Here is a 22,928-nt window from a genome sequence, read left to right on the forward strand (position 1 = left end):
TTCTATTACCCATGTATGTCTATAACACTAAAATATACACTAAAATATGCCTAGCTGGTATGCATTGCTCAGTTTATGGCACATGCAGTGAGAGGCATGTCACATGCCAGCATCTCACTTTGCTTGCTTTCCACTTTGACAATCACAGCGCTGCCTTCTGACACGTCTTCCTCATCACTGACAGGTTTGCCACATACATCAAAGGCTTAAGCTTCTCTTTTTATTTTGAAAAGCTTCTGTTCTGCTTTGCTCTCTCACAGATGGAGTACTGAAACAATCATTAAAATAAATACTATCAATATTCAGTCTGTCACAAAAGGTAAATTAGATATATGGGTGGATGTAAGCTATTCAGTGATGCAAGATCGGTTCTTCAGCTGCTCCTTTCTTCCCATGCATTGGAGGTGCACAGCCTAGATGTGAGCACAGAAGTTAAGGCTGATTTAAACCAGACATGGCCAACTCTGATGTAGTACCGAAGGTCTCTGTATTTTTAGCTTCCTCTTTTTGCTTTGCAAATTTATTGGAAATGGACAGGTTCTGCACTGCATTGGCAATTCACAGAAGCTGAGAGACAGAAAATTCTACCTATATTGAAATCTTCTTTCTTTTCTGTCAATTACTTTGGCTCCTTGCTCTTCCCTATGACATTTTAGTAGCTTTATCAAAACAGTGTAAAAGCTTTCAATTATTTAACAGACAATAAAAATATAGTGAACAGAGGCATGTTTCGATAACAAGCATATAGCTAACATCACTTTGAATGATTCTGAACCATTGTGTCAATAATCAACATAAAGTCAATGTTTAAAAACCATTTCTGCATTTGCCAGTTCTTTCCTAGTCTCTAAGGTAAACAAGTCAAAGTCCTCATGTTTTAAGTTCATTTAATCTGCATACATCAAACATTTTTGAAGACACCTTTAAGTAAATTTGATACAGGGATTTCATGTTTCAGGATTACTTTTGCTGATGCACTCCAATGCAAGCATGTCACCATCAATATATTTTTTTTTTCAGGAGCAGAGAGGATTCAGATATTTTGTATGAGAATCCAGGCATTAATAATGATTGTGTGATCATGGTTTTGGAAAAATAAGAAGATATTTCCTGGCTACATATGTGGAGTTATGTTTCTTAAGAAAACCAAGAATGAAGTCATTTTGATCTCTGATGGATGAAACTCATTGGAATGGAAACTAACATCTATGAAGAAGAACAGGGCTCACCTTATCTTACATCTGCCAAGTGCCTGGGGACTCCAAAGGAAGCAAAGTATGAAGAATACCAAAGAAAGATAGAAAAACAGGCAAGTCCATCTGAATTTCAGAATCTTTTACTGGAACCTGAGTTGAGTTTGCTGTCTTCGTCATCCTTATTAGACCACAATGAGACATCCTTGCAATGTAGCATGGCTGCAGGGTGTGTCAGTGCCACCGATCAGTCTGAGACAAAGCACCTTTGTGAAGAATTACTCTGTTCTGCAAGGCACAAGCTGCAGGAAGATCCTTTAAACCCTCCCTCACCCAGAGAATGGCCAGTCCTTACAGGAAAAAATTCAGACAAGAAACCAGAAAGGAGTCATGAGATCAGAGTCATAAAACACAAATCAAGTGCTATCACATTTTCTGATTTCGAACTTTTATCACATGAAGCTAATACTAAACTCCGTATTTGTGAGGCAGGAGAAGCAGAAGATTTTTCATCTGAAGAGGAGGAAGCAGATGGTAGAGATGATGATGATGTGTTTACAGAACTGCCACTGTATGAGGCATTTTTCAATGGTCTCCATAGGAGGAATGTTTCTCAAAGAAAGCAAGCTAAACATGAACTTACTAAACATCAACACATGTGTCATTTAGAAGACTGCGATGATCATCCTGAAAAGGAATTGAAGGATCATGACAAGGAAGAAAAACACATGGAGCTGGAGGTAATACAAGCTACTCTTTTGTTCCAAGTGTGCTTTAAATAAATGGTATCATTTAAGGTTGGTTACAGGAGGAGGAGGAGTTGCACAAATTGTTATACAGTGATCATTAATGTGAATTACATAATTAAGAATATAAACCTACAGTAAAAGTATACTAGGTTTTTACATTAGACAAATCTATTACTTCAGATTGACCACACTTCTATTGGCCTGAACTTCAAACTTGGGTTTTCTGTTTTCCCTTGCTTTTTAAAATGGGAACATTGGCTCAGTTTCTCCTGCTCCTACAAGATCATATATCATGCCACGTACAGCATATATTCCCTGAGTCTATGGACTGTTCCAAAGGGATAGAGTTCAGTTTTACTCTGAGAGCAGAGTATATTTCTTCATGCTGAAAAATGGCTTTTTTTAGTGTAGTGGCACTGTAGCACTGTGTCACCTAACCCACAGCACTGCTTCCACTAAATAACAGTGTTTTCTGTATTTTATTTCATTAAAATAATATGGAGGACAAGTTACAATCTGGTCTATAATAAAATAAAATAAATAGGTTTTTTTGTATCTGTACTGGTACACATCATGATAATCTATAGACCAATGTCCAAAAGGAAATCATAAGAAGATTTAGGACAAAATGAAAAACACTCTGTAATAAGAATCATCCAACTATAACCCTTCCAGAAAAAAAGGGCTGAGTAAATTAGCTGTGTTTTTTGGAACTGGAGGAACAGAAGCTTTCCAAGTGAGTTCTCACTAGTCTGGAGCATAAGCAAGGCTTTCCCCCTGCTCCCAGCTGGTGACAAACCAAATGCCTGGAGCTAAACATGTTTATCATTGGAGAAGTTCAGCTCTAGTACAAAAATATGAAGTGACTCCAAATAGTGGGCAAAACAAACCCTTAGAATTCCAACGTTCCTGACCTTGCAGCACAAATTAATCTTAAACTGCAGGTCAGGCATACCTTTCCTTCCTCTCTCTTCTCCTCCTCCAGCTTTTAAAAGTTATTTTCCATGTAAATCTGCTCTATGCCTTGAAAATCAGGGTGGAGCCCTAGCCTTTTACCCAGTATGTTTTATTTTTCTCTAACTGCAGTTCTCCTTTTACTTCTAATGCTTATAACACAGAGTTGCTTCACTGATTTCTGATTAAATGAAAGAAAGTAGAATTTGGACTATAATGTCCATATTAACATCAAAATTAAGGTATACAATACTTAATTACTTTTCGCCTTTAATACTAATCTATCTCCAATTTGGGGGGACTAATTCTGCCCTTAACTGAGTGGGAGTTTTGTGCTCTATTTCATACATATCCCAACTTTACTGCAGAAACCCATCAGCTCACAGAGAGCCAGATTTTTACAAATTTTTCTCAGCAGCTAATATTAGAAAACCAAGGCCCAAAGATGGTTCCAAACCAGTGCACCTTTTGATGCAATACTGACCCTGAGATATTCTTGCGATATGACACATGGTTTATTGAATAATTGCATTGTTACTCTACCCTGAGCCAAGTCTTGCTTCCTCATTTACTCAGAAACATTCCCATTAATATAAATACATATCAAAATGCATGTGCAACATCCCTTGGATTCTGTTTACTGAAGGTCATTCCCATAGATAAAAGGGAGAGGCCAGGGGCTGTTGTCATTTAGTTTACTTTATGTCTATGCCATAAAATAAACTCAAGGATGCAGCTTGTAGTGCAAAATAATGGATTATAAATTGCCAGACAAGCATGTGAAATTACCTAGTAAATCTCGGCGAATGTGTCAAAACATTTCAAAAACTGTACAGATGCAATGATGCAGTCCTGGTTTTGATTTTTTTCTATGTAAATAAGTATGTATCATTCTAGGAAAGCCTCCAAGAATTAAAAAAAAAGGATTATCTTGTCTCTCAAATTTTAGCAGCAGTCATGCATTACTATTCAGACTAAAAACTCCCCCCGTGACTCTGGTTGAAGCAAATATATGTCATTGTCAAGTTACTTATTTCTATGATTTAGAAATGGGGCTGTGCAAAAATGTCTTTCTAGTGGAAAGAAATTAACTAAATAAAGACAGCATGGTGTACAAATGTTGTCAAAAGCAACTGTAACTGCTAAGCCTTAGACTTAAAAATCGTATAACAAACAAATCACCTTGACCATACAGATACAGGCTATCACACATAGCACCCTGACAGAGATCCTGGCTGAATCCTTGCTACTAGAGTTCACAGTGAAATAGTGATTAAGATCTATCCTGCAGGGGCATTCCTAAGTAAATGTACTTGTTACTGACTGCAAATCTCCTATTTTATGTATAGAAAGGAGGAAAGGCTGTCACCTTCTCCAGGCTGGGGAGCACTGGCCCTGGCAGGCAGTCACCATGAGCAAAGCCAGTGTCGGAATCGCCTCTCAAATAGTTGTTACATGCATTTAAGTGATAATTGTTGAACTTCTTGTTTCATTCTAATTAATAAGCAAAGACAAATCTCCAAGTACATTGAACAGTAAACAAGGAGAGGGAATATGGAAAAAATACAACTTGTGTATGCTGCCAACTCTGTTACAAGCGGAAGAAACTCTGCTGAAAACAATTCAAACAATGGTGCCCATTTAAAAAAAAAAAGCTCATTCTTTTTTTCCAAAGGCATACAGCATCTGCCTGTTCTGAGTGGTACAAGATAAATTATACTTCTGTTCAATTTATGAATCCAGTATGGTTCCTGAGTTTCCACCCTTAGACCAGTCCCATATCTATTTCCTGTGCCTTATCATCAAATCTAAATTTGGCAACCTTTTTTTCCTTGCTAGAAGTCTGTAATCAGTGGTACATTTAATGCCCATTTAATGCCCAAATAGAGTTCTTAAATCAAAAATAACATTTATTTCAACTGGGGAAGCAAACTTTTGAAGATTTAAAAACAAGTCTATATACATGTCTGAAATATTGTTCATGTTATTTCTCATTTTGGGATGGTGATCTAGGTAACGTCATCGCTAAGACAGCACTTCCTTAAACACACCAATGAGCTTCTATACCCTCATTATAGATTTCTCTTCTCTGTCCACCTTCCTTGCAAAACTCCCTTTCTATCCTGAATGGGATTTTTTTTACATCACTCACATCCTTCTAACATTATTTATAATTGTTTGTTTTGTTCTGTTCAGAGGTTTTCTCGGCAACTCTGAAGTGGTATCTTGAGCCATTCTTCCTTGCTTGGTTTACTTCAACTCTTCATATTAAACTACATACTCTCTTCGTGCATGCAATCAGCTCAGTATGCAGTAGCAATAAATTATTCAGAATAGCTTCTGAAACATAATATTTTTCTAGATTGCTATTTCTTCAAACTGTACTGAGCAGGACCTAGCTGATAACCATATTTAAGGAGGAACTACTATGCAACTCTACATCAGTAATCTTATCCTATCCTTACATAGTCTCAAAACAATATGTGTTACTTCCAGGAGTAACATTTCAGTCAAGTAAAAAATTGAAGATATTTGACAGGTATTAGGCAAAAAGTATTATTATGAAATCATACCCTTGACAAAGTGAATTGTCATGGATCTTCCCTCACCTCAGTGACTGTATAGAAATTCTGCTAATGTTGTTGGCTGCTGCAGGGAGGCAAGCATAGTCTTACCAACATGGCAGCAAACTGGAAATCCTCTCTGGGACAGTTTCAAAGCATCTCTTTGGGGAGCCCATCTTAGCTATTATAACAGCCAAAAAGGTTTCTGTCACTGTTGACATTATTTAGGGCATCTAAGTGAGTTGTCACAGCTTCCTCTATTGTACCAGAGAGAAAAGGGGGCAAGCCAGAAAGCCCACACGCTGGAAAGGAACCACTTAGAGCTAACCATCAGGACATGCTAGGTGCTCCAGCAGTCCCTCTGCAGCCTCCCAGTGTCTGTGCCAGGGCCACATACTGGGTATCTCTCCCCACTGGACATTCAGGGTTCTCCAAATGACTCCTCTTCTCAGAGCTGCTGCTTGCTGATGAAACAAGGTCACCTCTATCTAAAATGTATCTGGAAGGACTGAAGAATTAACTGTTGGCAAGTGTTGCATATAGGTGGAAATTCCAGGAGAATCCTAGAAAAATAATTGTTCTTAAAGAAACAAGAGTTCTTCCTAATTCAGGAGGAATCCATTAAGGAAGGCTCTGTCATACTATTTTCCCCTGCACTCTGCCATCTCTGCCGTGTAAGCTGGTGAGCAGCACGTCAGGCCCAGAGCATTAAATCTGCTAGCCCTTACACAGGAACCTGGGAGACCTTTCGAGGGCTCAAGTTGCACACAGATTTACATCATGCCTCTTTCAACACATTTAGGAAGATCTAAACCAAACCTGCTTGTTGGTTTAAAGCCAGATGCTGATGGTCTAATATTTGCATTGAATGTTGCCTTGTTCAGCTGTGTCAAACAAAGAGTGAGATACCACTCCGTAAGAGTAATGGAGACAAGATGACCCAAACAGATAATTTAGGTAATTAAGGTAGTATTCACAATGAATATCTTTGTCAGGATTTGGCCTTCGGACTGTAAAAGACTTTTGGAGAAGGCTGCACCGTCATGGGAGTGGCCAGTACAATGTCAGGAGACCCAGTCTCTGTGTACTGCACTGGGTAGTGTTAACGGGGTAGCTGTGCCATCACCTTTCACCATGAGTTAATCTTTAAGTAAAACTGTAGTGTTCTAAAGGAGATTTGTGAAAGCTCCATTGCTTTTGACATTTAAAGCTAAGACAGCTGAACTCTGGAAATGGTTACAGAAAAGAGTCCTTTACTGGCAGGAAGATGGATGATCTGGCTTTCTCTTTCCAGTTTCTCTTTCCTTGATTATTCACTTATTTTCATTAATTTCCTTCTTCCATCCTTGTACTACAATTAGGTAAATTTTATCTTCATTATACAGTCATTACTGAGTGACAGGTTTGATAATCTTGTATAAGCTTAGACCACGAGAGTTCAGATTCAGGCTGGAATAATTTGCTGAGACGTAATATGGAAGTTTCCGTAGCATCTGTCCTACATTTTGTCTGCTTCTGGTCTGTGTTTCCTTTCTTCTTTTCACAAACACCAGAAGTTCACCAAAGGAGCAAGACAAGATAAATAGACAAGGACATGTACGAGGTGATAAATCCACAAAAATTTATTCAAAGCCATAGTCTTTGAAGTTAATTATGATTCCTTAAAAGATATGTATTCTTCTGTGTGGCTTGTAAATGTTTTAATCAAGTAATCGTATCCAATGAGAAAGGAATCAGAAAGTTTTAAGTCTTTGACAATGAATTTGCTTTGTTCAGATTAGATTGAGTTCATTAAATTTAAATGATCAAAACAGAGCAGCAGTCAAGCCTACAACTCTGATCAGTAACTGGCCTGCCAAAGTAAGCTTCTTCCCCTTATATTTGGAGGGCTTAAATTCTGCTAAGTCCTTGTACCTCTTGTATTCCTGCTCAGTGCCTTTCTTAGCCACTTTTCTGAGAGGTACTTTGCTGTTTTCATTAATGAGGCACTGGAACTTAGGTGGAATTTAAGCTATCTGAAAATTGCCTTGCAATAGTTTCTTCTTCTCTAATTCAGTTGTACAAGAGCGAAAACTACTAAAGAACATATTAGAGTGAAGCACAAATTCCTTCTCCCATTCCTCCCATACTTTGGAAGTTTGTACTTCTCTTTACCCTATCAAATTGAAACTCCAGAACTAGAGGAGGAGAATGGTTGCAAACTTGTGATGACTTCTTCGTGAGAAATAATACAGTTATTATTATCTCCTTTTTGTTCATCTTCTGCAGACATGGGATGCCTACCCAGGTAGGAGAGCTGAGTGCTGAAATAACAATTGCCAGGGAGAAGAGAGTAGGAAGTTGAGGGGAAGAAAATGGGAAATGACTTGTCTAAGACAGGAGTGATGCACTGAGCTTTGTACATTCTTATTTCTTTTGTGAGATTTGCACTTTCTGTATTTCAGTTATACATTCTCTAGAGGTGATAGGTGGAGACACGGTGAGTTGAACTTTGCAAAGTTTCTAGCATTTATGCTTGTTTTCTGCCTGCTTGGAAAAGGAGCTGGAGAACTGTTGATTACTTTAGCAATGATGCATTATTATCAGTCAACAAATAACCACAATCAGCTCTTAATAATAAAGTCAGATAAATGCTGGCTTAGGGACTCTAATTATTAATTTAAAAGAAAGAGTCTTTTATTTATTCCACAAATTTGAGGGACTAATGATGAACATAGCACTTTGTACAGAGTACATTTTTCTCTAATCTCACTATTCTTAATAATGTAACCACTTCCCATTAGGATATGGCATTTTTTGTGTCCTACTTCTTATTGTGATTGGAGGGAGCAGTAAGTTCAAATCTGCATCTTACTTCAGTGGAAATTAGCTGCATGGCTGTTTCTACTATGAAACTGTAGGAACTTCGGAAAATAACAATAAAGTCAGGAATAGTAACTTAAAGATATGCTGAAAGATCATATCAAAGAGAACTGGTATATTGGAATCATGTAGGAAAACATGCAGATAGTATCAAAATTACTGTCTTTTGTCTCTTCAGTATACTTGCATGCTGCTTCCATGTTTTAATAAACATGTATGATTCATTGTTCATTACTAGAGAATTAAAAAATTAAAATGTATATGCCCTCAGAAAAGATGCACTTTCTTGACATCAGCACATACCTGTCTTTCAAATCACAAGTCTTCAGCAGGTATCAATGGCTGCTGGGTTGAATCTGCAGAAAATGCATGCACTCTGGTTTTGTAAAAAATAAACTACTCTCAGCAATCACAGTTTGGGTTCTGCCAAAAGCCTCCTGAAGAAAAGTTGTAACATGAGGAGACAAAATCTGTCCTTTTTCCAAAGCAAAGTTGAAAAAGAAACTTCCATGTGATGGGTGGACTAGCACTTGAAAAATTCAGAGGGCTTTTTTGCAGTTGACCCTTCATGCAGTTTGAAGTTATTTGTGTTGCAGAATACCATCACTCTCCAAAAACATATAGTATATGGTATCTATTACCTCTATAGTGAGATTCTGAGAAAATTAAAATGCCAGGAGAAAATAATAAAATCAGATAATTAGTCAAAACGGACAACTCACCTTGACTTTCAAAGTCTTTCAGAAAATTGACAAAGTATATTTCAGCTTGGTGCTGAATTAAGTTATATGAAATTACAGAAGGTGAGATTATTGAGTTATTGCACAGTGTAAAACCCTGACGCTGTTCAAGTTAATGTTTAAAACTTTGGCCCTTAAGTAGTTTTCATAACATTGTGAAAGATATTTAAGCTAGCAGTTTCCAAACTGCGACTATCTGCCACTAGTATCTGACAAAGGTTTTATGTTGCCCATCCTAGCTGTAGATATCCTACTGAGAAGATACTGTGCTGCTGCTGAATTTTGTTGCACAGCCCCATCATGGTCCCAAGCATACATTAAGAGGCCCCACAAACAAAATTTTGGGAAGTCCTGCTTTAGCCTGTTCATAAGTATTAGTGTGTGTTTTATATTTATCTTTAAAGCTTCAGGACAATAAATAGTTAACATAATTGGTGTATTATACTAAAAGGGGAGAGTATTCATCACATGTAACTTGGGTTATGATTTTTTCAGCTATTGACTCCTTTATTTGTTGTGTATTTGAATACTTCAGAATCATGTGGCCACCTCAGGAAACAGCAATATTACTATTGCTCTTGCCAGAAAACATAAAAAAGATCATGTATTTATGGTCGCATTAAGCCCATAAAATAAAAGAGGTATATCAAGATTCTTCTTTACAAATATTTGAAAGTATCTGGAACCTGTGCAATATGAGACCATTTAAGAGTTTAGCATATCTCTACAGAACTAGAGCAAAAGTCAACAGAAAATAAGCCCTAAGTCAAAGCTCTGATGAACTACATTCCTCTGTCAGAGCATGGGAATAGGCACCTGTGAGAATTACAGACTGGGTCTTAGGTGGGGGGAACCAGAAGAAACATGTAGAAATTTGTTAATCTGCTTACCATTGAAATGAAGATATTCCTTCAAAGTGCAGATGGAGATTCTGGATAAACTGTGGGATGGGCAGTAAGCAGAACAACTTGTGAGACTGGAAACTTGCACAAACGGTGAGGGGATGGGGTTGGGTCACATTTTCAAGCTTGTTTGGCTGATAGGTGAGGATTTGGTATTTTTTCAAGTCCAGCAATAACTGCAGTGTAGGAAAAAAAAGTAACAGAATGTTACTGGATTAACAACCTTGCAAAGTATATTTCATAATATGGCAAAGTTCTTGAGCAAGAGTAAGAAAAATGAGTTCTAAATTTCCTCACATGCACAAAAGTCCCACTGAAAGTTTGTGACACTTCCTATAAAGCATTCAGGTGCTTTTGAAAATTATTCCGAGGTAACATATGCCCAGTTAATAAAATCAGATTCTAGTGATATACCTAGGATCCTTCTGTCTTTCTTTGTGTGAAATTCCAACAAAATAATGTTAGCTTGATATAGTAATGGACATATTTCCTTGGTAGTACCATGGGACCACAGACTCGATCATATTTGACATTCCCAGAGATCTATGATCATTTTGGTACTGCCATATCACCAGCTATCATATAACCAGCGATCTGTGCAAACACTGAGGTCCATGTTTGAAACAAATTTGGAGAAACTTAAAAACTTTTTTTAAAATGTAGTGACCTTCATAGAAGTTTTAGGCTGATGGATCTGAGATTTCATTATATGACATTCTTGTGTGGTTACTTTCTGTAGGAGAGAATGTTGTCACCCTCAAGACTCTTCTTAACAATCACTCTAACTATGGAGTATTTTAAATTTTAATAAAAATGGAAATAGACTGCTCTTACCTATCCAAGTTAGTTTTGTCCAAACTAAAAGTCTTGCCCAGTTTTGAATTATCTCAGAGCTAAGACTTTTGCAGTGCAGCAAAGGGAAACCTCCTCTGAATTAGCCTGGAGTTCTCCAGAAATAAAACAGACAGGACATTGCAGCCAGCTCCTGCATTTGAAATATTTTTCTTCCAGAAATTAACTTCAGTAAAATCTCACCAGACCTTGGATCACTTTATCTATGCTTTCTATGGATTCTGAAATTCTCTGGCACTTAGACTTTTAATCCAATATTTCAAAAATCGGGTCTGGAATAGGTAATGTTTTGGTGTCAAAGATTTAACAGCTTATTTGTACTGTATATTCAGAGAAACATTGTCTGGCCTTAATCTAATCTTTGTGATAAAGTAGTTAGTGATATGGTATATAATCTACTGTAAGTTTTGCAGCCAGTATTTATAGTTCCTATTCAAACAGTATAATGGTGAAATTTCAGTAGCTATGTAATAACGTTTTTGCACTGTGGCAAAAGCCTTTGCAGTTAGTCTGGGGAATGATTTACTTACATTAAAACGTCAAAAAAGCTGCTAAACCTGCCAAGAAACAACAGAATGTAACACTGCAACTTGTATGTATTTCATTCTACAATAAGCACATCATACATCAAGACCAAGAGAGAAGTACATGAAGCCAATAACTAGAAGAAAGAATACACACACTGGCCAAGACAGCAATATAAAGTCAGCAGTCAGCAATAAGCCGTTTTTTATGAACAACAGGCCTGACCAAGATCAGTGCCTGTACTGAGAGAAAGCAGAGTACCGAGTATTTGTGCAACTAAGGATCTAGACTCTGAGAGTTCACCTCAAGCTGTACTTTTATCTCCTGTGTCATCAGAGTTTACTGAGGTATTACAAATAACTGTAGATATAGATATATGGAAAAAAAATCATGTTTGGGAGATGAAAGATGATTAAACTAAAAAAGAATCCCCCTGGAAGACAAAAATACTCCACAGACCCTGGGTTTTTTTAAATAAAAGTTGGAATACTATCATGTATCTCTTACGCAAGAGGGCTGTCAAGATAGCCCTCCATTTCGTGTTTGTATAGTATAGATCACATGCTATCTTGAATTGTTCAAGCCTTGTAAGGACTTATCTTGGGGGACACGTAATGCTACTGAGGTAAATAAAAAAAACCCAAAAGGAATGCTAAAAGACAGAAACAAGTTTAAAAAGCCTTAGTGGGAAACCCCCAGTATTCCAAGCAAGCAGGGACAAACAGTTCTTTCTGAAATAAAGGCAAAAGTGCATTATATAGGCTCAGAAAATGCTTTTGAAACCAAACTTTTCAGACATGACAAAGCCTGCACTTTGCATGTGAATGACAGACAGCAAACTCTAAAATTGCCACTTCAATGTTCTCATATACAACTTTTTAAAATAAAAGAATTTACCATGAGTACAAACAACAAATAACAGCAAACTCTACAATAGTAAGAATTGCTGTAAGCTGGAATGCATACATTTACAGTTTTTATCTCAGATCACCTTCTCTTCTGTGCAATGTTTCCATTTTGTATAAAGTTCTTAAGAAGATGAGTTTAATTGCATTAAATGGAATGCAGATATCTAAGCTAAAAAAAGACTAGACCTTCTTGATGAGTGTTATTTTTTTATTCGGAAATTGTGTTCAAAAGGTTGCAAATGCTGAAGAGTGGTCACACAAGCAGCTCAGGACACTCAGCATTTAATTCCAATGCAAACTAAAATGAATGTAAGAGCAACAAGTATGAGGTTGTAAACTGGACAAAATTAAGAAGGAAAATTTAGTTTATTCATCCAATTTAAAATTGGCAGTATATACTCAAAAAACCCTAGGTATGGCATGGCAAATAAAAGCATTCAGTTTTGCAAAGGAAGTAATTATTTTTAAATTTGGGGTTACTCCAGTTCAGAAAAAAACTCCCTAAAGATTCAAAATTCTCCATGACAGTGAATGATTCCTCAGCCTGGGCGTGATATGTCAGGAGCCTCCAGCAGCTTGCTAGGTGGGCTACTAAGGAGCTTGTATAGCTTAACTGGCAGGTAAAGGTATTTTCCCCAGAGGAAGGTTGTCAGAATTAAGCTGTCTTTGAAAAGTAATTCAAGTTTGATGAATTGACAAATATCAATTAAATTTAAAAAAATCACTTAGATTCCAAAGGAAATTGCTATCACTTTGACATTTAAAATTTTAAATTTAAACATTTATCAGGTGGTTTGCAACTACGCTGGTTTCTACATTGTCTACCCAGTTTTTTCCAGCAGGGCTAATCTATTTATTGACCACTTTATGCACATTCTCACTCAAAGTGTGCTCTAGCCCATTTCCCCATGTTGGTTTTTTTTTAAAAAAAGGTGGCAATATCACAACAGGACTATACAGAGAGGAGCAGGATTGGCGAGCAAGTGGGAGAGCATGTCACTTTTTTAAGTTCCTCAAGTGTTACTTTAAGATGAACTATTAAAATACAAACTATGATCTTTCCAACTTTTATCCTAGGATGTTTGGATATAGCCCAAGTGCTAATGCAGCACATAAAGCCTTCTCCACAAGGATATCTAGGTATGCCTCTTAAACATGCAAATCTTGCAATTCTACATTATGCTGCTTTTCGCTAGGAAGATTTTCCTTATTATTGCTATTAAGTCTCTTGCACTTCAAAATACACTTTTTAAACCTTGTTTGAAGTACATAATTGGAGGACCTAGGTGAAGTCCTAGTCACCTTGAATTAGGCTAGTTTGTTTTCAGTTATTTGCCAGAGTTTTATCAATAGATCTTTTTATTTGGATTATTGTGGTTGATGGGGTTTTGCTAAAATATTTCATATCACATGGAACTGAAATATTTGTGAATAGAAAATATCACTGCTGATAATCATCCCACAGCCATTTTTTTCTTTCTTATAATTCTCTAAGTAATTCCAAACAATAATGTTTTCCTGTTCTTTTGCATAACCATTACTTTTCTAAATATAAATAAAGCTTACCAAATACCCTGACATAGATAAACAGAATTTTTGAATGCTTTCAGTTGTGGTACTTCACAAAGAGCCAGGCATGTGCAAATAACACTGAAGTACTCAAAATATAATGTATATTAGAACTGGAAGTCTATAATGGTTAGGCTAACCCTCAGCTTGATAGTGCAAACCCTGGGACAGGCTCATGCTTACAGCTTTAGCTGTCTCAGAACATCTTTAGTGCATTTGTGTCTTGAAGATTTTGCAAAACTCCTGTAGGTTTATAAAAGTAGCTGCTACAGATCACTCTTCTCTCTCCACCCCTCTCATTCCAGCAGCAGATGTCTGAAGCAAGGGTGCAGGGAATCTGTCTGAACCTTAAGGTTCTGGCAACAGTAGTCATTGTTGTTTAGTGACCATCATACTCTTAAAATAAGACATTTTTTGAGCTCTAGGCCACAATCTCCAACCTTTCTGTTATACAAAAATATTTATATGGTATAAGCAATACATTTACATGCTCTGGGCATACAGAAATTATTCTTTTCCTTCAAGAACGATGCCTAAGGCTACTCTATCAAGGCAACTCTTCTTCAAAATCGAGATCAAATGGATTAGTTTAACAGAATGTGTTTTATGGTTTTTAATGGAGTTATCTTTTTCCCAAGATACAAAGGACATGCTAAAATCTGTAATCACTATTCTGTTTCTCAGTTTATGATTAAAAAAGCCATGAAAGAGTCTTCATAAAGTAAGGTCCAAGGGGAGCAAAATACACAAGTCAACATTATGCAGTAGTAATACATTTCCACATACTTCACCATTACCTTTTTAAAATTTTTTTTCTAGCAAGACATGGCTTCAGCTGTTTACGAATACCATTAGTAGTTACAAATACCATGAATAGTTAAGTTTCTGAAAGTTGTTTTTGTCAGTCACATGCTGTTTATGTCTGTTTCTGATCTCTGAAAGAAGAAATGTAGTTAATATTCTGAAAGCTTTAAGCAGATAACTAGTATTAACAATTAAAAATGTAAGACAAAATACTAGATAAATTAATAAGGGATTAAGGAATATATGCATGCACAGACAGATGACTGTTCTTGTGCATAAGGTGACGATCTTAAATTCAGCATTTAAACTCTACCTAATTCCTTCAGCTTCTTAGTTTCTGCATTTGCCATGAATATTCTTAGTGTTTAGAGGAAAAAGAAAGAGCATAAACTACAGCAAAGTATTACAGTAGCACACCTGATATTGTGGCTTTTAGCATAGGCAGGTGGCAGGAACATATATTTCAGTTTACCAAACAAAGAGTGGTGAAAAAAAAAAACCAGGAACACAGAGAAGTGACTTGCAAGACGTGTCATTGGTAGAGCCTGTGGCCTGTTCAAAACTTTATGTATAAGACTATATGCTTCTCCAGTTTGAAAGCTTTTGCTGGTTTTATCGGGGAGGGAGGAGCGAAATCTGATGTCTGTAATTTAGGCAATTAATTTTCATCTAGATATTTATATATTTAAATATCTGTGGTTCCTGATCATCCACTGGGCCTGGTGGAGTAGGCTTGTTTCTCTCATAGTTTAATTTTCTTCCCAGAGAAACTAGGGATGCGAGAGGAAGACAAGAGGGAGTGGGAGTAGAGATGGTGCACACCAGGTCTTGCCTGAACACGGCGTTAAGACATCAGCAGAATATTATCTGGATCTGGGCGTTAGGGAACGTATCCAGTTTCCACATTATAGAGAAAGCAGTCTGTCAAATGAAGCATATAAATTCCTTATACAGTCAGAGGCAAAGACATTGGTGTCTTTGAAGAGCTCCAGAGGGAGATCCCATCTGATTATGTGCAGGCATTTAAGAGACTTAGACAATGAAAAGAAAAATGTGCCTCTTCACTCATCTCTCTCACTTCCAAAAATTTACACAAGGAGATTTATTTGTTGCTATGATCAGTGTCCTTTTGTCATTTTGACAAGCTTCTTATAATTGAAATGCTGCAACTCATAAGCCCTCTCAAAACAGGGGATACAAAACATTAAAACTGAACAAGGTACATGTACTATAAATAATACCTGGAGCTAGTTTTATCTAGTCACCAAGTATAATGACATTTCTGATTTAAACAGCATACTCAAACTTAATCCCACCTCCCTTTAACTTTGGCTACTTAAAAAAAATGTAATTTACTGTTTGTGTTAAACTGTACCTTTATTTACAGATATCTTTAGTTTACTCCTCATGATTTTTTTTTCCAGAAAAGATTTTCAATGATGTACTTATCTGCTGCAATTTTGCCACATAAGATAATAATTTTCTTTTATGTGTCTGTTCTTAACACACTACTCTTCCCCCTGGCTGACATTCAGAAAGGAACTAACTACATCCCTGTCTTGATCCTTGGCCACTAGAGATGGACTTCTAATGAAGTTCACTGAATTCATCGAGGCTCTGCAAGAAGCATCTTGGCAGGGCTGACACCTAAACAGAAGCTGTTGAGAAAACCCTTTCCTCCCTAAGAAAAAATATAACAGCATGTGGGATGAGTGACACAGATCCTGTAAAATCATTGAGTAAGAACTGAACAACCCATCACCTCCCTCACAATGTATGTTTCTTCAGTTTCTTGATCAGGGACTAATTGCCCTTCATGATGGAAAAAATGTCATTTATAAAATCAAGCGTCTCAGGGTTGGAAGTGAAAATTTATTGTCCTACTGTTTCTACAGAATTCACCTAATCACCCCATGATGATTATCTCAGAAAAGTAAAGAACTGTTCCAAAGTGCTTTTCAGATTTAAGATTACCACACCGACATTCTGCAGAACTAATGCATCCTGCTTTCCTTCGGCCTTCTGGCTCACCACTTTCAGCACCTCCTGCTCCCCGATCCATTCCCCACCTCTCAGTGTTTTTCCACCATACTCCAGTCCTCTCCCAGCTTTCTTGCATTGTCTCCGGTTTCAACCTCCCACTATTTTCTCCACACCTGCCCAGGTGTCCTCTATTTCCCCTTCCCCAGAATCTCCCCAATCCCCCATGATTCTGGCAAGAGACAATATGTGCTTTACCTGTACGAATCTTTTCACTGCCTGGCCAGTTAGCACACATATGCTCATCGGCGGCTGCTCAGAAATTATACGTGCTGATATATCATCCTTAGCTTATAGTGGGCCATCATTTGAGTCTCTTGTGTCTATCCAGCCACAAATTTTGATTCAACTTTGAAGTGTGATCTCTCTGCTATTTCTTCCCATCTTTCAAACTGGCTTGAAACTGTCTAAAATACTCAAAAGTTGTGGGGGAAATGTCACAGCAGTTGAGCAAGCACTGAGACAGAACACTATGACTTTGTTCTCTTAAGATCCAAGCAAAAAAAAAAAAAAAAAGAGAAAATATGAAATAATTACTTAAAGTATAATTACTTTACATATAAGTACGAATAAAATATAATGGAAGAAACTCGGAGGGAAAAATACATTTAGCATTTTAATTAAAACTATAAATTCCAATAAGGAACACTTAGGAATGGGCTATTACAAAAAGTACATGAAACTAGACCATCCTGAAGGAAAAAGTAAGAGAACTGATTTTTAAAAGGTATTTTAAAATATTTTGATTGATATGGTCCAATATGTTTGAGTTTTATTTATGAAGGAAGAATAGAAATTGGAGTTTTATTGATTAGCATTTGTATTGAACCAAATAACAAAGGACCCCAATTAAAATTAGGTTCCCCTGGCACTAGGAGCTGGACTGTAGCATGATTCAAATTCAGGCTTCAAAGCTTTGATTCTCTGTTCTACCAGTTTCTCCTGAGTGTCGTGATGTCAAGATAGGAGGTTGATCCTCCAAATCTGGATCTGATGCTTTGCCAGACTTCACTCTTGGTAATTAAAGGAACTGTGATTATACCCTGACTTTGGCTTCCAGCATCCAGGATTTCTGTTCTTTCTCCCTCCCCATATCCTGCTCTTTCATGCCCCAAAATATAATGGACTTTGAAGAAAAACCTTTTCATATCACCAGAAAGAGCAAAAAATGAGACTGTCCAAATCTGCCCACTCAGGCTCATTGTAATATGTCAAACTAAATAAGCAAATCTTAAATGCTTTCAGAAATACTTAATTTTAGACATTCTTCTCTTGCGCTGTGCTGAAATCTCGGAGTTTGAAGAATTTTCTCTCTTGTCTGAAGTCTCCTTTGTGTTCAAATATCAGAGCTGAGCTCCAGCTGTCTCACCACTAGCAAAAGTAATCAACTGTCCCAAGGCAAACTGCGGTACAATCAAATGGTTCAAACACAATAATGATTTCAGAGTCGTGTGCCTCTGACAGTGTTGCCTAGCTTTGAGAATTTGGGTAAATTTTACATTTATAACTATCTGACATTATCCATGAAGTTTGTATTATTCATTAAGACTATTGAAATCAAGGCAATTTAATCAGATCTCAGATTTGACATAATTCTTTTCCTGAGGTTGGACAGAATCAGTCTCGACTGAGTCAGCACGATTTATTCTGACATCTGTCGGGTATGACAGAAGGGCAGATTGTCCGTGTAGAACGTTACAGATTTAATTTTCAGAAAGGTGTGTATGTAACTGTTTAGACGTGCAGTTAGCCATTTTAAGTGCAATGCTTGTACGGCAGTAACTGTAGCCTTGAAAGTAAAAGGAGTAACTTCCCACCAGTGTGCAGTTGCAGAAATATTTCTGAAAATATGATTGTCTTTAGATTACTTTTAAGCCTTGTCTACCTCTGCTTCGATGTGCAGGCAAGGCATCAGCAGTAGGCTCCGCACGCCGCTCAGCTCTGCATGAAGCAGGTCTTCCTAGCTGAAGTGCTCTTTCATACCGAGGAAACCGAGGCACGGCCCCAAGGAAGAGTCATTTTCTGAAGGAGCAAAGCCGGCCCCAGTTGTGGCAGTGTTTATACCAAGACAAAGCACGGGGGAGGCTGCTGGGGAAGGAGCGCGGCAGGGGTCAGCTCGGCGTCCCCCTCACGGCCCGGGCACCCCGGCGGCTCCTCACAGCCGCCCCCGGAGGCGTTGAGGCCACGGCCCCCGGCGGCCCTGAAGACAATGGGACCGGCCCGGCCGCTCCCGCAGGGCCGGCGGGAGGCGGCTCTAGCGCTCAGCCTCGCCCTCTGGAGGAACGGCTCCCCGTTGACTGCAGCGCAGCCGGCACGGCGGTTCTCCTCAGAAGCGCCTGCGAGGGCGCCCCCGGCCAACGGCCGCCGCGGCGGGGCGCGGCGGGGACACTGGGCAAGGCAGAGCTGGCTCCAGTGCCTGCACCCAGCGCCCCCGCCTCTCCCAGCCGCCCACCCAGCGGCCGCTGAGCCCCTCGGCGGGGCCAGCCCCTGCCTCCCGCGGCGGGAGCGCCCTTCCCTCCCGGGACGTTAGGGCGCGCTCTCGGGCCGCGGGCGCCGCCGCGCAGCGCTGCCCGCCAGGTGGCGCTGCCGCCCCGCGAGCCGGCGGCCGCCGCCCGCCCTCCCCTCCCGGCTCCGCCCGCCAGCGACGTCACAGCGGCGCGCGCGCGCTCCGGCGGGGGCGGGGAGCGGAAAGAAAAGAGGAAGCTGGCGGGGCTGCGCGCGCAGCTCGGGGCGCTGGCCGAGGCGGGGCCCCGCCCCTCTCCTCTCCCTCCCCTCCCCTCCCCTCCCCCAGCGCGCGCGAGCCCCTGGAAAGGGCGGGCTCGGGCTGGCGGTGGTTGGGCGCGCGCGGACGGCCGTGCGGCGGCCATTGTTGGCGGGGAGGGCGGGAAGCCGCTCAGCGGGGCCCGCGCCCCAGCAGCCGCCCCGCCGCCCCCTCTCAGGCAGCCACCGCCAGCGCGCTCCTCCTCTTCCCCTGCGGCCGGGCGGCAGCGCCGCTCCGAGCGTGGCGGCTGGGCGGGGGTCAGGGCGCTCGCCCGCTTCCCCACGGCCGCCCGTGCCAAGCGGCCGAGGAGGCCGCCGCAGCGGGCAGGGACGCGCCTGCTTCGGCGTGTGCCCTGAACCCGCCCTCCCTTGCTGGGGGAAGGGCGGCAACGGGGAAACGGGCTCTGCCGGCGCTTCCCCGCAGCCCCGCTCGGCGGGACGTGCTGGCCTCTGCCTTGCCCCGGGGACCAGGGCCGGGCCCGCCGCGGCGTGTGCGGCGTCAGGACGGGCCTGGCCTTCGTGCTCCTCAGCGGTGCCAGCGCGGGCTCGGTGCGGGTGGCGTTGTGCTGTGCCCTTGAGCTCGAGGGTGTGGAGACAGCACAACCTGGTTTGTGTTTTTTGGTGAAATAAAGCTTCCCGAAGTGAAGGATGGACAAAAGCAACACTTTTTTATTTTTAAGTATGCTACTGCCAGACAAATTGTTTGGGGCTAAATGTTGGAGGCATCTGGGTGGAATCTGGTGGCCTGGAGGTCATAATGTTAACAAATTGCTTTTTATGCTGAAGCGGAGAAAAACTTCCTTTGTTCTTTCTGTGCTATAGGATTTTTGGAGGAAAAAGCCTTTGTGATGCCTTTTACAGGGTGGTTCTACTGTCTTGTGTCCAAAATCCCAGGGAGGTTTTCTGCTGCTGTGAGAGCTGCTGTTTCAAAATTAGGTTTCTCTCTAACTCCCATGTGATGTTACGAGTGTGCCTGTCATAAAATAAACATAAATTAAAGCATCTGCCACCTTTCATTTGGTGTGGTTATACCCAGGCATTCTAGGACTTGCAGGTCCATGTTACACTGGGATGACGACAAGGACCCTCGTGGAATTATATTGGTATAATAAGGGGAAGCTTGGCCCAGGCTCTTGCGCACATTCCACACAAACTGTAACTTTTCATGAATGTTCTCTGTTATTTTAGTTTAACACATAAGCATAACTTGGCATGAAGCTAAGTAATGTGAAATAACATAGGGATGTTTCAACAATTATAGTTGCATTTATTTACGAAAAACAGATGTGATTTTTATGTTACATAAGTTTTTGAAGTAATATTAGCAATAAGAGCGATGTAACTTTTGTTACTTTTGTTGCTCCAAAAGTTTCAAGAGTTTCAGGAGTGGTTAATAGTCATAGATTTTTTTAAAAATGCATTTAAATATATCAATAAATACTTAACTCACAGCAAATCCATAGGTTGCATTTAACATGTTTTTGAATAATACTAAAGCCTAGTAGTTAAACCTGGATACTTGGGTGTCAAACTTCCAGTGACGGTCTGGGAATTGTGCCTAATTACTTTTCTGGGCCTGGGATTAATGCTCTCTCTATTGTTAGCTTGATGAAAATCGGTTCAGGATATAATTTAGAAGGTTTACATTATTTCAATTATTTGCTATTCTCTTGTTCTCTCATAATTCGTGTTCCAGCCTTTTCTCCATCACCACCTATTCATTCTTAGCCGCCAAAAATATCTTCCCCTCTGCCAAACTTTCTCTTCTTTGTCCTTGAGTAGCCTTTAATTCCAGAAGGTGCCTTTCACTCTTTTATTGTCTCCATTAATTTCTGATTTCTGTTTAGAAGTGGATTGCTAACAATATTTCTTCTCGATAGTAGATTGCAAGAGCTTTTGGGCAGGGAACAATGTAAAATTTGACAGAACTCCATGAATCTTCAAAAGAGTATCCTTTTTATCCTGTGCAGTGGGGTTTGAGGGTTTTTTTTGTAGTTTGTCATAAATACAATGATAGTATTGCAGTCATTTTACCAGTTTCATATTTATCAATAGTGTTTTTGTGAGTTGCATTTTTGTATGTAATGTAGGCACCAAAGAAACGCCATATGACTTACTCAGAAAATAGTGAATAGCTGAAGTTCCATAATACATGGAGACAATCTCTATTACCAGTTTTCTTGGAAATTCTTTCACTGTATATATGAATTTTTAAAACTAAAATAACTGAAAATTAGGTACATGAGAATGTTGGTATTTTAAGAAAAAAAGTGTTAAGGTTATACTTACCTATGCAGAGATTTTTTTTTTTTTTAAGTATTCTGGCACTTAGTGTCAAGATAGTTTCTTTATCTACATTTAGAAATTTGCCAGATATTACTAGATCTCTCTCTTTATCCTTTACCATCTTAATATTTAGAATCTGTTCCAGAGTTCTTCAAGGAAACATTGACACTGATATTTTTAGAAAAATTACTCAACTTGTGTGTTAGATTGCCAGAGCAGCCCTGTCGCTGGCACGCAGGGATTGGTTTGCAGCTCTCGGTACCTTTAATGCCCTTTGCCCACACACCGAGCACCAGCTTGCATCAAGCTGTGCTCTGACAGTTGTCCCATTAGCGTGGGTGCTGGTGTGCTGAGATCGTACACAAATCCTTGCTTAATTCTACTGCTGTATTAAATAAGATTATTGCTTTACCATTTTAGTTACCATTTTATTAATACTAAACATAACCCTACTTCAGCTGTTGTAATAACAAGTGAAACACAGGACGGACCGATGACCTGTTAACAGTTACGTGCTGTCCACAGCTACACCCCAACTGGCGAGTGGGGAAGGGCACCCAAGTTGGTTCATGTTGCTCGGGGTGGGACAGTGTTTCCCCACTCCAGATTGGGGCACACCACACAGCTTTTTTTTGGGTCCAGCAGCGAGAGTAAGGCACTAGAGCTTCTTCTCTTGAGGCTCCAGTGCTTTATGCTGCAGATAAACCTATTGGTGGCTTTTCCTGTAGGACTTCTGAAGGCCTTTCCCCAAATTTGCTTTACCCTTTATGGAGTTTGTGTCAGGGACCTCCTGAGTGTTACTTCCTGAGGGTCACAAAATCATTTTTTATATCATCCTCTCACTATCCCTTTTATCTGCTGTAACTGTTTTCTTCTTTATGTTACTTTTCCCTGCTAGTCTCCAGCAAAGACTGTGTAGTTTCCACCAGTCACACTCATTTTCCTTTCTTACAGCCAGTAGGGGTGAAGTTTATTTTACACCTATTAGTGTCCAGCAAGGTCATAGCACCAGGGAAGGCTTTTGTGGGCTTCATATGGGTATTTGTCTTCCCTACATTCTTCTAAATGAAAATCACTTTCAGTATAGGAGAAATACGTTCTCATTTCCACATAGAACAGAAAAGGAACAAGAATCTGGTGAGGAAGAAGCACGTATGCATAAAGATTTTCTTCTTTTAGTAGTATAATATAAGGAGGGCTCTGTGTAGCATGCAAGCACA

At 39.7% G+C, this 22,928-nt stretch overlaps 1 protein-coding gene across 1 annotated transcript in view; it reads left to right on the forward strand.

Annotated features, from left to right (window-relative positions):
* Positions 1 to 1,411: 1,411 nt before the first annotated feature.
* The window catches only part of LOC142408267 (uncharacterized), a 108,462-nt gene continuing 86,945 nt past the window's right edge, over positions 1,412 to 22,928 (forward strand). The window contains exon 1 of the mRNA XM_075498609.1: positions 1,412 to 1,933. Coding sequence (XP_075354724.1) covers positions 1,412 to 1,933 — 522 coding nt within the window. The remainder of the gene's footprint in view (positions 1,934 to 22,928) is intronic.

The sequence above is a fragment of the Mycteria americana genome, chromosome 1 (assembly GCF_035582795.1).
Source record: "Mycteria americana isolate JAX WOST 10 ecotype Jacksonville Zoo and Gardens chromosome 1, USCA_MyAme_1.0, whole genome shotgun sequence".
NCBI lineage: Eukaryota > Metazoa > Chordata > Aves > Ciconiiformes > Ciconiidae > Mycteria > Mycteria americana.